The following is an 11,730-nucleotide window of genomic DNA, read 5'->3' on the forward strand; positions in this document are numbered from 1 at the left end:
GTTCGGGGTTTAAACTCTTTCATTCTGAAGCCACACGAACAAGGGATAATAATACCCAACATAGTTTCTGTATGTGGTGGCTTTCATTTGTTGCCATTCTACCATCTTGGGTTTCCAGCCGAGGTGATCAACATTTCAATGTCGCTAAATTGTATGAAAGGGGTAGGTCAAAGCAAAAATGAAATGAACATCATGAAACAACCAAAAAGAAAGAGATAAAAAAAAAAAAAAAATTAGAAAATGAACCAGAAAAATCAACAATGAAGGCACTCTTTTGATTTGTTCCTCGACACCATACGACATTCATCTGTCTCTTGCTATTTTTGATTGATTTCTTTTCGTTGTCACTCAAATGCCACGCAAGAATCCTTCCCGGAGGTGGATATCCGTTGAATGGCTCCCACGACAACCACTGCTATTATTATCAATAATATCCGCAAGTCTGCAACACAGAACTATGACCAGATCCACAGCTGCGTGGCCTAAAATTAAGTCTAGTATCTGGAAACCTTCCCGTGTGGAGCGCCAAAGCGCCCCCCCTTTGTGATCCCTGCTTGAAGGCTTCTGGCGCTTCAACGGGAGACAGCGCTTCGGTGCAGTAGATATGATTTGGAATCGGAGCAGGGACCTGGGATAGTATTAATTTCGAGGCGGACACTAGGCGCTGCGTCCTTACTCCTGTTCCTGAAGAGTTTGGAGACGGATTTCCGATCCGTGGCCAGGAAATTAGGGTTACGAAGAAAGCTTGTCCGGTCGTTCGCGCCAAGTAAAATCAAGGAGGAGCCGCAGGTCAAATGGCGACCCAATTCAAAACTTCCTGAACGGATCCTCTCCTATTGGCAAACTGAATCTCGTGGTCGGGGACGGTCATGTTCAACTGCGCAAGATATGTACTTTCACTAGTGTCCCTCCTTTATCCTTTCTTGACCACTCCATTGAACTGCCAGCGGTGATCTCCGGCGCGGGATTCTTCGTGGAATAGTCCATTCCTTCGCCTCCTTCAAAGCGCCCCCCCGCCTCCCTCCCTCCCTTGAAAACCAACCGTTCGTCCCCGTCCGCCTTTCCAGAGCAAAAGTTGAAGGGAAAAGAGCCCATCAATCAATGCGGTCACGAGGATAAATACACATCAAGTCATGCCAGGATAATGGTGGAGGATAAGCGATCCGCTTCGTTGCCTGGCGCCGTGATGTCGGAGTCTAGCTCGACGATTCACGCCGTTGCCTACGAAGAAACTGTCGCCGCAGAAGCCCCCTTGGCTGTCAGATCCGCCTCGTTGCCTACTCCAGTCGATCACCCATTGTGCTCCGGAAACAAATCACTTGCAGCTACCGCACCGTCGAGTTATCCCGGAGACCCGTCACGCCGTCCACTCTCGTCGCATAGACATGAACGGCCGCAAACGAAAGACGGAAGAACGCTAGGGCCAGATGCTGCGAAATCGGTCGTCAGCCTGCGCTCATTGCGCTCCATTCCTAGCATTGTCGTCAATGACGCCGGATCTCGTCCTAGCTCCCGCCCGGGGTCGCGCCCTGGCTCCCGGTGGTCGGAACGTAAATTTAGCGGACTATGGGGCAAGAAGTCTGCAGAGTTGGGAAGAGATTCAGAATCGCCACCACCTGTTCCTCCCATCGAATTCAATGGACTCTCCTTGGATATCCCCAATGCGTCATTCGACGGCCTTGCGCCGCAATCTATGAGGTTCTCCAAGCGCGGGAGTCTCATCAAAGAGGAGGCAAGGCAACGGTTGAAACAGCTAGACCAAGATGGCGGCCAGGAAGAGATCGAGAAGGACCCAATACCTCCATCTACTGCGCCAATAGAGCAGAATGACGCCGAGATGGAACTTTTAGACGCCCCTGTACGGCGTTCAAAACTGCCGCCATCGCTTCGTGCCCGGCGGAGCGCTATGCCCAGCAGAGTGATTTCCGCAGACGAGGATATGCTGTCGCGTCGGGTCAGGCTGATGTATGAAAAGGGTGATGAGAATGTGACAGACTCGGAAGTCGCGAAAGCCTTGGCTGTGGAGAACGGTGTGCTCTGGGAAGAGGGCGGCCCGGCAAGTGAGGAGACTTCTCGCTTTTCAGGCGCCAGTGTGTCTGGCACGGAAACCAAGAGCATAGTATCCTCAGTCGATCCCGAGCCTGCTCCGAGCATCAAGAAGGAGCCCAACGAGCTAGCTGGCGGAATTGAGTATTGGCACAATATTAAAGCGGGGGATGTGGATAGATATGGTTTTATTCGCTCTCCTACTAGCAACTCCAACGATGGTACGGAGCCTAGTCCGATTCAACGGGTATCTACTAGTCTGCTCCTTGCCTCAGAAAGCCCCCGTCGGAAATATTCCATTCGACCTCCATCTGCTCTGGGGAGTAACCGCTCTTTTGCGGGTCGGTCTCCGAACCGCAAAATTTGCGCGCCAGCAGTCCGCCCTTCATCGTCACAGAGCGCATATAGTTCGCCAGTACGACGGTCAACTTCAAGGTTTCGTCAAGCAACAAATCATCTTCCTCACAATCGCGACCGCCGATTCAAAGACGAAGCTGCCGACATGCTCACGCACCCAGTTGATTCCAGTAGAGACAGGGTAAATACAGCTGCTATGAGTGCGGCCAAGAAGAGGGAGTGGCGAAGGGAAGACAAATGGACCAAGATGGCGAGGCAGACAAAGAGCAGCAGAGCTGGCGGTGGCATGACATTCGAGTTTGATACAAAGAGCTCCAAGCTTATTGAGCGGACGTGGAAAGGCATACCGGATCGATGGAGATCGACTGCCTGGTACTCCTTTCTAGAGGCGAGCGCCAAAAAGCGCAGCGATAGTCCTACCGTGGATGAGCTCATTGACGCTTACCATGAGTACCAGTTCGTATCGTCACCCGACGACGTACAGATCGATATCGATGTCCCAAGGACCATCACCAGCCATATCATGTTTCGTCGGCGGTATCGTGGCGGCCAACGCCTGCTGTTCCGCGTGCTGCATGCGATGTCTTTGTATTTCCCAGATACAGGCTATGTTCAGGGCATGGCAGCCCTTGCTGCAACCCTTCTTGCTTACTATGATGAGGAACACGCCTTTATCATGCTCGTCCGTCTATGGCAGCTACGAGGGCTGGAGCAGCTATACCGGTCAGGTTTCGAAGGCCTGATGGAGGCTCTGGCTGACTTTGAACGGGGGTGGTTGGAGGGAGGAGAGGTCGCCATGAAACTGAATGAACTCGGAATCCCGCCTACTGCGTACGGTACACGTTGGTACCTCACTCTCTTCAACTACTCTATCCCATTTCCAGCCCAGCTGCGGGTGTGGGATGTCTTTATGCTCCTCGGCGACGCTGAGGACCCAGCTGGTCCAGGCGTCAAGACCGAGGGCCCCGACGCAAGCGCCTTTGGCAAGGGCTTGGATGTCCTCCATGCAACATCGGCGGCTCTTATTGATGGCATGCGGGAAATTATTCTCGAATCAGATTTTGAGAACGCCATGAAGGTTCTCACCAGTTGGGTTCCGATAAAGGACGTTGAACTATTCATGCGTGTCGCAAAGGCAGAATGGAAAGTCCACCGTCGGAAAAAAGCCCTTGCCTAAGACCGGGTTTCAGACATTCAAGGTTTCGATGATGTTGTGACGTGATGTGTGATGTGATGACATGGTAGAAACGCCTTCTACCTTCTATACTTTTTTTACGGCCCTCCACTATAATACCTAATTATCTCGAGGCTATACCAGCTTCGAAAACCCAAAACCATTGATGGACGATTTAACTCGCACGATTATTGATGATCTCGGACAAAAGTCGACCTTCTTTTGTCCACGAACGCCTTCCTTACCCTAATACAGCTTCTAATGGCATTCACATCACGACCTCCGCACGGCTTCGCAGTCGTATGATTCTACACCAGGGACCGGATGCACATACTATACAGCTATGACCGAGAGACATGGACCATGTCTCCCCCCTCCGCCAGGGACTCACTCCATCACACTACACACCTAATATCTCCTCCCCCTCGAGTCCCATCCCCTAATCCAATCACATCAAAAGAAAGACCTAATCCAGTATACCGCGAGACTCTCCGTTCAGACCAACACACCATCCGTCACGCGACCCAGAGCACTCCTTCACGGTCGATCGATCGACCCTTGTTTGTCCCCTCACTCATTCAAAACCCACAAACCAAGACCCTCGTTTCCGATTGCATACACAACTCGTTTCCGCACTCCTATTTCCTTTATCAGTACAGTCTAACTCATTCACCAGTCTCATTTTGTCATTATGTTATTACACGGCATGTACTTGTCCCACCATTCGTTGTTTGCCTGTTATTGACGTCTGTATCTGTCCTTCTTTCTCTCTATCTGTCTGTCTCTTTTTCTATTCCTTTTCTGTTTGTCCTATATATCAAAGTCACAGCAAGAACAACACTGTTATCCCTGATACCCCTTCCCTTTTGTCTACCACGGTGTGTGTCTAAACAATTTCATATCTATCTGTCTGTGTATCTATCCTTCTCTCTTGTTGCCCGAAGGGGATTAGAAGGAAAAGAAAACAATGAAAAAAAAAAAAAACATTGAAGGACCAGTTTTGCATTCTGGTGGGGAGCTAGGAGAATAGTATGCAGTAGTACGCGGAATGTCACCCCTGAAGTAGAGTAGTATGCGTTTGTCAAAGACGCTTGGACCTTACGGAGCTTTCAGGTAGTATATATTACATAAAATTCCGGCAAGTTCGGTTCTAGAAGGATTCTAGAACGGTCAAATTTGTGGGTGATACTGTTGATTGAATGTTTATTTATTTTATTTTATTTTTTTTTCTTGCTTTCTTGAGCATCTAGCACCAGCACCCCAGGTGCTGGTGACAGATCCGATAGATACAGGACATAATATGTCATATGTAGATGGTCTCCGCGAGCCAGCCGGGAGGTGTGAGTGGTATACAAATCACTGTAGAACGGAGGATGGTTTGGTAGAGGACAAAGAGAATATAAAGGAGTGTCGGATTCAGAGGGAGGGGGAGCTGGTTGAAAACAAGAACATGCTTTTCCTAGAGTGCTTCGTAAGTCATCTATTTCGTCGACCAATCAATTGCTGTGGGGACGACATGGTCGTATATAGACGAGTGTTTGCGCAACCCCACAAGTCATTGATTACCTTGGAGGCGCAGCACCATGGTCACCGGGCCGAGTGGGTGCCCGAGGTATCCCTGAAGTTGGAGAAGGCCCGGGACTGCTGTCCAAGTCCGAGTCAGGGGGCGCAGTCCCAATACTCGAAGAATATTGTAGCTGGGGCGCTGCAGGTGGGTACTGCACGTTACTCCCCGTTGGAGCCGGCTCGCCTCGACGTTCTGGAACATCTACTCGGTCATAGTCCTTCCTTAAGCCCGGGTCGTCTGTGGGCCCAATCACACGCTGCGTATGATGAGCTGGGCTCGCAGCTCTGCTGCCGCGTTCAAAACCTGACGGCCCTAGGCCACGGGGCTCATACATGACAGATACGCCACTGTGCTGACGGCTGTGAACTGAAGGTTCGACATGCGGGACTGGGCCCAATGGGGAGCCTGGTCGAGAGACTTGAGAAGCACCGGGAATTGTTTCAGACGGGCGTGATGACGGGAAAGGAGCCGGCTGGTGAGGACCAGTAGCTTTTCTCTTCCGTCCCGGGGGGCTTTGATACTCTGGACGACGAGAAGCCTGCGATGCGAAGGGCGATTCTTGTCGGATTCTGCCGGAAGGCGTATTCGGCTGGGACTGACTTGGAGGGACCCAGTGATGAAAATACAGGGACGGAGATTGTCGGTGGTGGCCATCCGGCTTGCTCCCGACATGCTGAGCATGCGGGATAGATGACCCTGGAGCATAATGAACGTTGCTCAAGTTAATCGTAGGTTGCTGTTGGGCCAGCGGCTCACCAGGATTGGGTCGAGGCATGGGCGGACCCCGGGGATCCGCTGGCCCATTGGGTAATGGAGACCGTCCGAGTGGCTGCGGAGCGGGTGGTGGCCCCGAAGGGGGAAGAGGTTGTGATAAAAGGATCCCCGGGGGAGGTACGACCTGTTGCGGTGGTGGAGCCGCATACGGACCAGGAGGAATAGAGCGAGACTCCCCGCGGGCATGCAGACTGCGCCGATGAGACGAATGAGACGAATGAGATAGAGCCGGTGCCGACGGTGGTGGCGCACGGGGACCGGCCGGCGCCTGTGTCATATGTTGCTGAGTCCATTCGATGACTGCTTGCGGGACGCCATTCTGGCTGATACCCGCAAAGATGAGCGGAATCATATGAGGCGGTACGCCAGCTTGCAAGGAATCTCGAAGCATACTCTGTTCGATCTTCCGCTGCTCTAAACGTAGCGATTCCTGACGGGTTCGTTCTTCCTCTTGCCTTCTCCGGTCTTCCTCAGCTTTCGCATGCCAATACTGACTGGTATCGTCGGTGCTCTGCCGTTGCGCGGGAGGGCGCGGCAGTGGTTGATTCACGGAATTCATGGAGGAGAAGCCGATATCCGGCGGCGGCAACGCCAGAGTCGAAGGAGGTGGCAAGCCACCACGAGACGATTCCATAGAGTGGTCCACGGAGGGTCTTTTGGATGCTACAATGGCCGCAGCTGGATCCGGTGCGGAGGGCGGAGAGGACCGAGGTGTTGGGATAGACTGACGAACAATAGCGTAGTCATGAGGGCCTTTGATCCCGTTCTGAGAAGACGGCTGCAATGTGAGTAGCATACTCGATTAGGAATCGGAGGGATGTCCGAGCAAAGACAGGATCAAGGAATGGTGATCCACGGTGGAGACGGTGGTGTATACTATAGTACATAGAAAGTAGCACAGAGAGACCAAGTCACAGCCCCATTGCGCAATCAATGCATGAGGAGGAGGAAGAGCGATGCGGAGACGGAAGAGAAGTTGATGTAGTATACCAAAGGCATATCGGGAAAGCAAAAAGAGAGAGAGGGAGAGGGAGAAAGAGAGGGGATGTGGTAGAACAGAATTGGGGCAGTACAAGTAGTAGAGGTCGAGGTCCAAGCAGGAGGTGATCAACCAAAAAAAAAAATAAATAATAATAATAATAATAATAATAATCAGAATAAAAAAATAATAATAATTAAGAATCAAAATCACAAACCCCCGGATCTCCCAAAGAGGGAACCGCCCCAAAAGAGGAAAACAGCCACTTACCAGAACAGGACAAGTGTCCGCAGGGCCCTAGCTTGAAAAGGAAAGAGCAAGAATGCCTCAGGAGCGCAACGAGTCTACCTGAAGAGAGGATTTGCCGAATTCATCGAGCACAGATTCGATACTAAACTGCCAGATATGGACTGGTATCTATATACGTATGCAGGAAGCTTAGCTGGAGGCCGATACGTGTCCCAAAGCGGATAACACCCTGGTCCCGAAGGGTGAGCGAAGTGGATCAGCGGACTGGCGCCGGCCACTAGAGCATCATTGCGTAGGACTGGCGCTGTTGATGACGACGAGTCCAGGCGTTCTTATCGCCAATCGAAAGCGTTCGGGCCAAATTCTCCGAGCCAAACGAAGCAAGTAAGCAATGCATACCATCTGTCGATTTCTGGGCGGGTCGGTCCGACAGACATGATAGATATCTGGGACTCCCTCCAGAGAACATAGATATCTACCTATCCATTCGAAAAAAAAAAGGATGATCTCCATTGAGATATACGAGCAAGTAAGACATCGGCTACTATTCCAGGATCGCTTGATGAGACACACGGGACAATTTTCCACATAGACTGAGAAGTCAAAAAGTCAAACGAAGTCCACCACAAAAAAAATATTGATGCCTTGAGCTTCGGGGCCGAGAAACGAAGTACCAAGTGGAGCGGCAGTTCGTTTGTAAGTGCTCGATTCGGCTTAACCTGGAAGGTAATCTATTGACAATGGCTAATAAGAACACTCCCCTCACTCGTTGCTCGAATCCGACCGTTCCCCATTTCATTGTGAGAGAAAAAAAAAAAAAAAAAGAAAAACTATTGGTAGGAGTGGATGGAAGCTATACATTATTTTTTAATTATTATTGATTTGTTTTGGTAATTGGCTTCGAGAATGATCCAATCCCGCCTCGGCATATGCCTGAAACGGGAGGTCCTGTCGAAAATGACCCAATGGATCCAATGGAACAAGGGAATTATTTGCAAGGACGACATGTCCAGTACATCCATCCTACTCCTGAGTACTAGTATGATGAATGTCATTAAAATCAAGAATGGAGCAGGCCCCGTCTGCCCAACTCTATATTAAACGACAGTCTCTACCCGGGGACTCGTTTCATATAGATGTTCAAAACGCTACCTTCTCCTCTCGATTCCCCTCCGTATCCAGTAACCCTAATGATTATCCTTATGTACTTACAAGATGCGTGGCATCCCACGGTGGTTTCTGTCGTACATTAGGCTTTCCTCTCATCTTAAATTTTGCATTTTCTTGCTACCCGTCTACTTTGGTTGGGTCCGTTGTCAATCCTAATTTTTTTCTTTCCAAATTTCTCTATGTCATAGATTTACCCTTTTTATTACATCCCAAGGGGGCCACATAGGACAAGGCCGAGATGCGTTAACAAATGTATATACTCGAATGCAAATGCCGCTAAACAAAAATCACTTCTAGCGCGGGGGGTATAACACAACGGTCAGGCAGCGCAACGATCTTCGCTTCAACTGTCACGATCGAACCGACTCAACACCTCGGGAGGCACGGTAGGAATATACTTGCGTGCTCGTTCTCGGTTGGTGCCGCCCCATCCCGCCCCGTAACTGATCAACATGTCGGTACTAGTAGGTAGTGAGAAGGGAAGGGTGAGGGATGGGTCCAAGAAGATCCCGTTGGCTCCATTTCGCTCATCCATACGCGGTGATGTCATGAAAGACCTTGGAGATGCGGCGGAGGCTTGCTCATCAGGTTGATCTTGTCGGGGAGTCCGAGGCCGCCCCTCCGCCTGCCCGGTTTCTGGCTCCGCCGCTTGCTCTTTGCCCCCTTGAAGTTTTGCTTGCTCTCGGAACAACACGTCGGGATCGCGTTGCAGCTCAATCAGGAATTTCGTCGCTGGCTTCGTAAGACCCTTCTCTCCTACCTCAGGCCGATATGACTTCACCGCATGAAGAAGCTGGGCTGGCGTCAGTTGCTGTAACTGAAGCAATGTGGTGACAAGGGACTCGAAATCATCTCCTAAAGATGAGAAGCACTGCAGCCATTGTAATAGCTGGATAACCGGGGCCAGGTGTCTGCGGGCGGCGTCCATAGTGCTTTCGCCAGTACTAGACATAGACCCATTTTCATAGTGCTCAGGCTGGCGGTTATTGTTACGTGCCCAGTCTTCCAAGGTTGATACGTTCATGCGAATCTGCATAGCCTTGGTCCGGGCTAAGTAACGTTTGGTGGTCATAATGCGATTAAAGATCTCCGCTCCTAGCCAGTACAGCAGCTGTGACAGGATCTGAGTAGTAATGACTGAGTGAACATCGTAGAGATCTAGCACGAAAAGGGTTGAGGAAAGCAGGGAAGTGATATTCCGCGGTGAAACCTGTGCTCGTCGCCGCGGGGATGGTGGCCGGAAGCGCTTCTCGGCGGGCTCGGGGGCTTTGGTCTTGGTCTTGGAGCGGAAAAGCTTCCACTCGTTTTGGAAGTGAACATCTTCTAGTCCGGGGATCGTCTCGTGATCGAGCATCGCCTCGTCTAGCACCTTATTCATTCGGCGCTCGGCGTCTCGGATGATTAAGATGAATATCTCATTTATAAGTTCCGCCAGGTGCAATTGGAACTCGACAGTCGCCTCCACGAGACCCCCGTCCTTTTTCAGGTAATGTAAAAGTAAGGTGGCGTTCGACATCCAGAATGCCAATATCGTCATGTCCCATTGATGACGTTCAACAACATCGTTGATCTTATCTGTGGCTGAGACAAGTAGCTTCGCGAGTAATTCGGGGCTAGCATGGTAATGTGCGTACCGGGCACTAAGGAAAAGGAGGTTGGCGGGGACTGGCTTCTGCGACGGAGATCGCTGCGGAGTCATGTTCGTGATGATCATATTTAAGATCCTCTCTAGTTCGCTTTCCTGGAAGACGAACATTTGGTCGTTCAGGCATCGATCCCAGACAAATTCCTGTTGTTCTTCTTCCAGCTCTTCCTCATCGAGTGACTGCTAGACAGTTCAGAATCAGCGCCGCCATATGAAGTAAAACTATACACTTACATCAAACTTCTCATCGAGCCCCAGGCTTGATAGGTCAACTTCCAGATTAATAGCACTTTCTTCCATCATCATCCTTCTCTTCATTTCTGTCTCCGCAAGTTCCTCCTCGAACCGCCCGTGCGCCAAACCAGCGTCGTAAAAATCATCTTCAATCACAGTAGGACCAAAATGATAGCCGTTCTCATGCAGGTATTCCGAAATCTCGCTTCCCGGCTGGGCGAAATCAAAAGCAGTGCCCCCAGACGAGGACTTGATATCCGGCGACGCTCCGTGGTCGAGAAGGATCTTCGCAATCGTCTTGTGTCTGTTTGTCATGGCCCACATCAAGGCGCTCCATTGATTGCGATCCTGTTGGTCAACATTGGCACCTGCGTTCAGAAGGGCTGAAACTACGTCTTGGTGCCCCTGGGATCCAGTCAGCCGCGGTAATCGCATTGAATAAAAAGCAAAACCCGGGGAATGGATTACATACAAAGCAACTGGCATAGATTAACGGCACGGTTCCCTCCTCATCTGGCAGATTCACATCTACATAATCTTTCGCTTTGCCCTGTACCAACTTGCGCACACGTTCTACATCGCCGTTACTCGCAGCCATGTTCAAACTTCGTTGCAAGATATCCTTCTTCTCTGTTTCCGACAGCTTTTCGTCCGCTGCGATGGCTTCCTCATCCGCGCCTAGTGAATCCACTTCCCGGTGGGCCGCCTGCGCAGCGAGCATCTCCATCAGCCGGGCATCGCTGTCCTCCAGCCGAGCCGTAGTAGTCGACTCATTATCGTCATCCACCGCAGCCGCAAGGCCCCGCCCATACTGGGCCTGTAAACTATGTTCGTCGTCATGCGAGTGATCATCCAGGGCGAGACTGAAGCTCAACGGTTTCGCAGCCACAGGCGTCGTGAGAAACTGGGATTGGCCTAGGGTGAGAAGAGACTGAGGTCAGCATTCTTTTCGTGTTCAGGACTTTGTGGGTTGAGCATAACACGGTCGCGTTTGTATATATAGTTGTGGGAAGTCTCCGTGGCCTCGGAAACTATCTTTAGTTCCTGCAGCCTGCGCGACCGTACAGCGGGGAAGAAGTTGCGCACCTTGCCAACCATCATACATCTCAGTCTCGGGTTGAATCATGGGGACGGAACGACGGTCGTCCAAAGACTTGGGTAAATCATCCGGAAGCTCTTGAGAAAGTTGCTTTTTATGAGTGTGAATCGGGTCAGGATCACTATCGTTGCGGTCGACCTCGTCCGAAGCCCCGCGGAGGGAAGCAGTCGAATCCATAATGACGGAGAATCAAGCCAGCTTCAAGAACCAACAAAGAGGGCACGGGATCGCAAAAGAGGTACTAGCTCCATGGAGGAGAAGCGAATGGTTGCAATGGAAGAAACGGTTCTCTTCCTTCTTCAGGACGAGGGAAGGACTGAATGGGTTTCGGGAGGCGCAGAGTGGACGGCCAAGGAGATTGGGATGTTCCTGGCCGAGGAGTGACTACGTAGATCAACACAGCCAAGTCATGCAGCTTTCTGGAATGCCTGATTTC

At 51.0% G+C, this 11,730-nt stretch overlaps 4 protein-coding genes across 4 annotated transcripts; 2 read left to right on the top strand and 2 right to left on the bottom strand.

Annotated features, from left to right (window-relative positions):
* Positions 1-1,186: 1,186 nt before the first annotated feature.
* BDV37DRAFT_282781 (putative TBC domain protein) lies at positions 1,187-3,580 on the top strand (the record flags this gene model as incomplete). The annotated part of the gene is made up of 1 exon (XM_032087124.1): positions 1,187-3,580. One exon carries the CDS (start codon positions 1,187-1,189, stop codon positions 3,578-3,580), a length of 2,394 nt encoding a protein of 797 aa, XP_031941806.1.
* A 160-nt stretch (positions 3,581-3,740) lies between these two features.
* On the top strand, positions 3,741-4,853 carry BDV37DRAFT_113702 (uncharacterized protein). The gene has a single exon (XM_032078426.1). It carries the CDS (start codon positions 3,902-3,904, stop codon positions 4,565-4,567), a length of 666 nt encoding a protein of 221 aa, XP_031941807.1. The 5' UTR covers positions 3,741-3,901; the 3' UTR covers positions 4,568-4,853.
* On the bottom strand, positions 4,800-7,042 carry BDV37DRAFT_247478 (uncharacterized protein). The gene has a single exon (XM_032081878.1). It carries the CDS (start codon positions 6,712-6,714, stop codon positions 5,140-5,142), a length of 1,575 nt encoding a protein of 524 aa, XP_031941808.1. The 5' UTR covers positions 6,715-7,042; the 3' UTR covers positions 4,800-5,139.
* Positions 7,043-8,517: 1,475 nt separating this feature from the next.
* BDV37DRAFT_247480 (DIL and Ankyrin domain protein) lies at positions 8,518-11,716 on the bottom strand. The gene is made up of 4 exons (XM_032081879.1): positions 11,282-11,716; positions 10,668-11,110; positions 10,196-10,600; positions 8,518-10,141 (listed from the first exon to the last, which is right to left on the bottom strand). The coding sequence occupies exons 1-4, from the start codon at positions 11,469-11,471 to the stop codon at positions 8,660-8,662; spliced, it is 2,520 nt and encodes an 839-aa protein (XP_031941809.1). The 5' UTR covers positions 11,472-11,716; the 3' UTR covers positions 8,518-8,659.
* Positions 11,717-11,730: the final 14 nt, after the last annotated feature.

Source organism: Aspergillus pseudonomiae, assembly GCF_009193645.1.
Source record: "Aspergillus pseudonomiae strain CBS 119388 unplaced genomic scaffold BDV37scaffold_30, whole genome shotgun sequence".
Taxonomy (NCBI): Eukaryota; Fungi; Ascomycota; class Eurotiomycetes; order Eurotiales; family Aspergillaceae; genus Aspergillus; species Aspergillus pseudonomiae.

Excerpts from the sequence above, each read along its gene's own strand:
- BDV37DRAFT_247478 (XM_032081878.1), bottom strand. The coding sequence starts at position 6,714 with ATGCTACTCACATTGCAGCCGTCTTCTCAGAACGGGATCAAAGGCCCT.
- BDV37DRAFT_247480 (XM_032081879.1), bottom strand. The coding sequence starts at position 11,471 with ATGGATTCGACTGCTTCCCTCCGCGGGGCTTCGGACGAGGTCGACCGC. Across the intron at positions 11,111-11,281 it reads GATGTATGATGGTTGGCAAG|GCCAATCCCAGTTTCTCACG; the intron begins GTGCGCAACTTC and ends TTCTCACCCTAG. Across the intron at positions 10,601-10,667 it reads TAATCTATGCCAGTTGCTTT|GGGCACCAAGACGTAGTTTC; the intron begins GTATGTAATCCA and ends ACTGGATCCCAG.
- BDV37DRAFT_113702 (XM_032078426.1), top strand. The coding sequence starts at position 3,902 with ATGCACATACTATACAGCTATGACCGAGAGACATGGACCATGTCTCCC.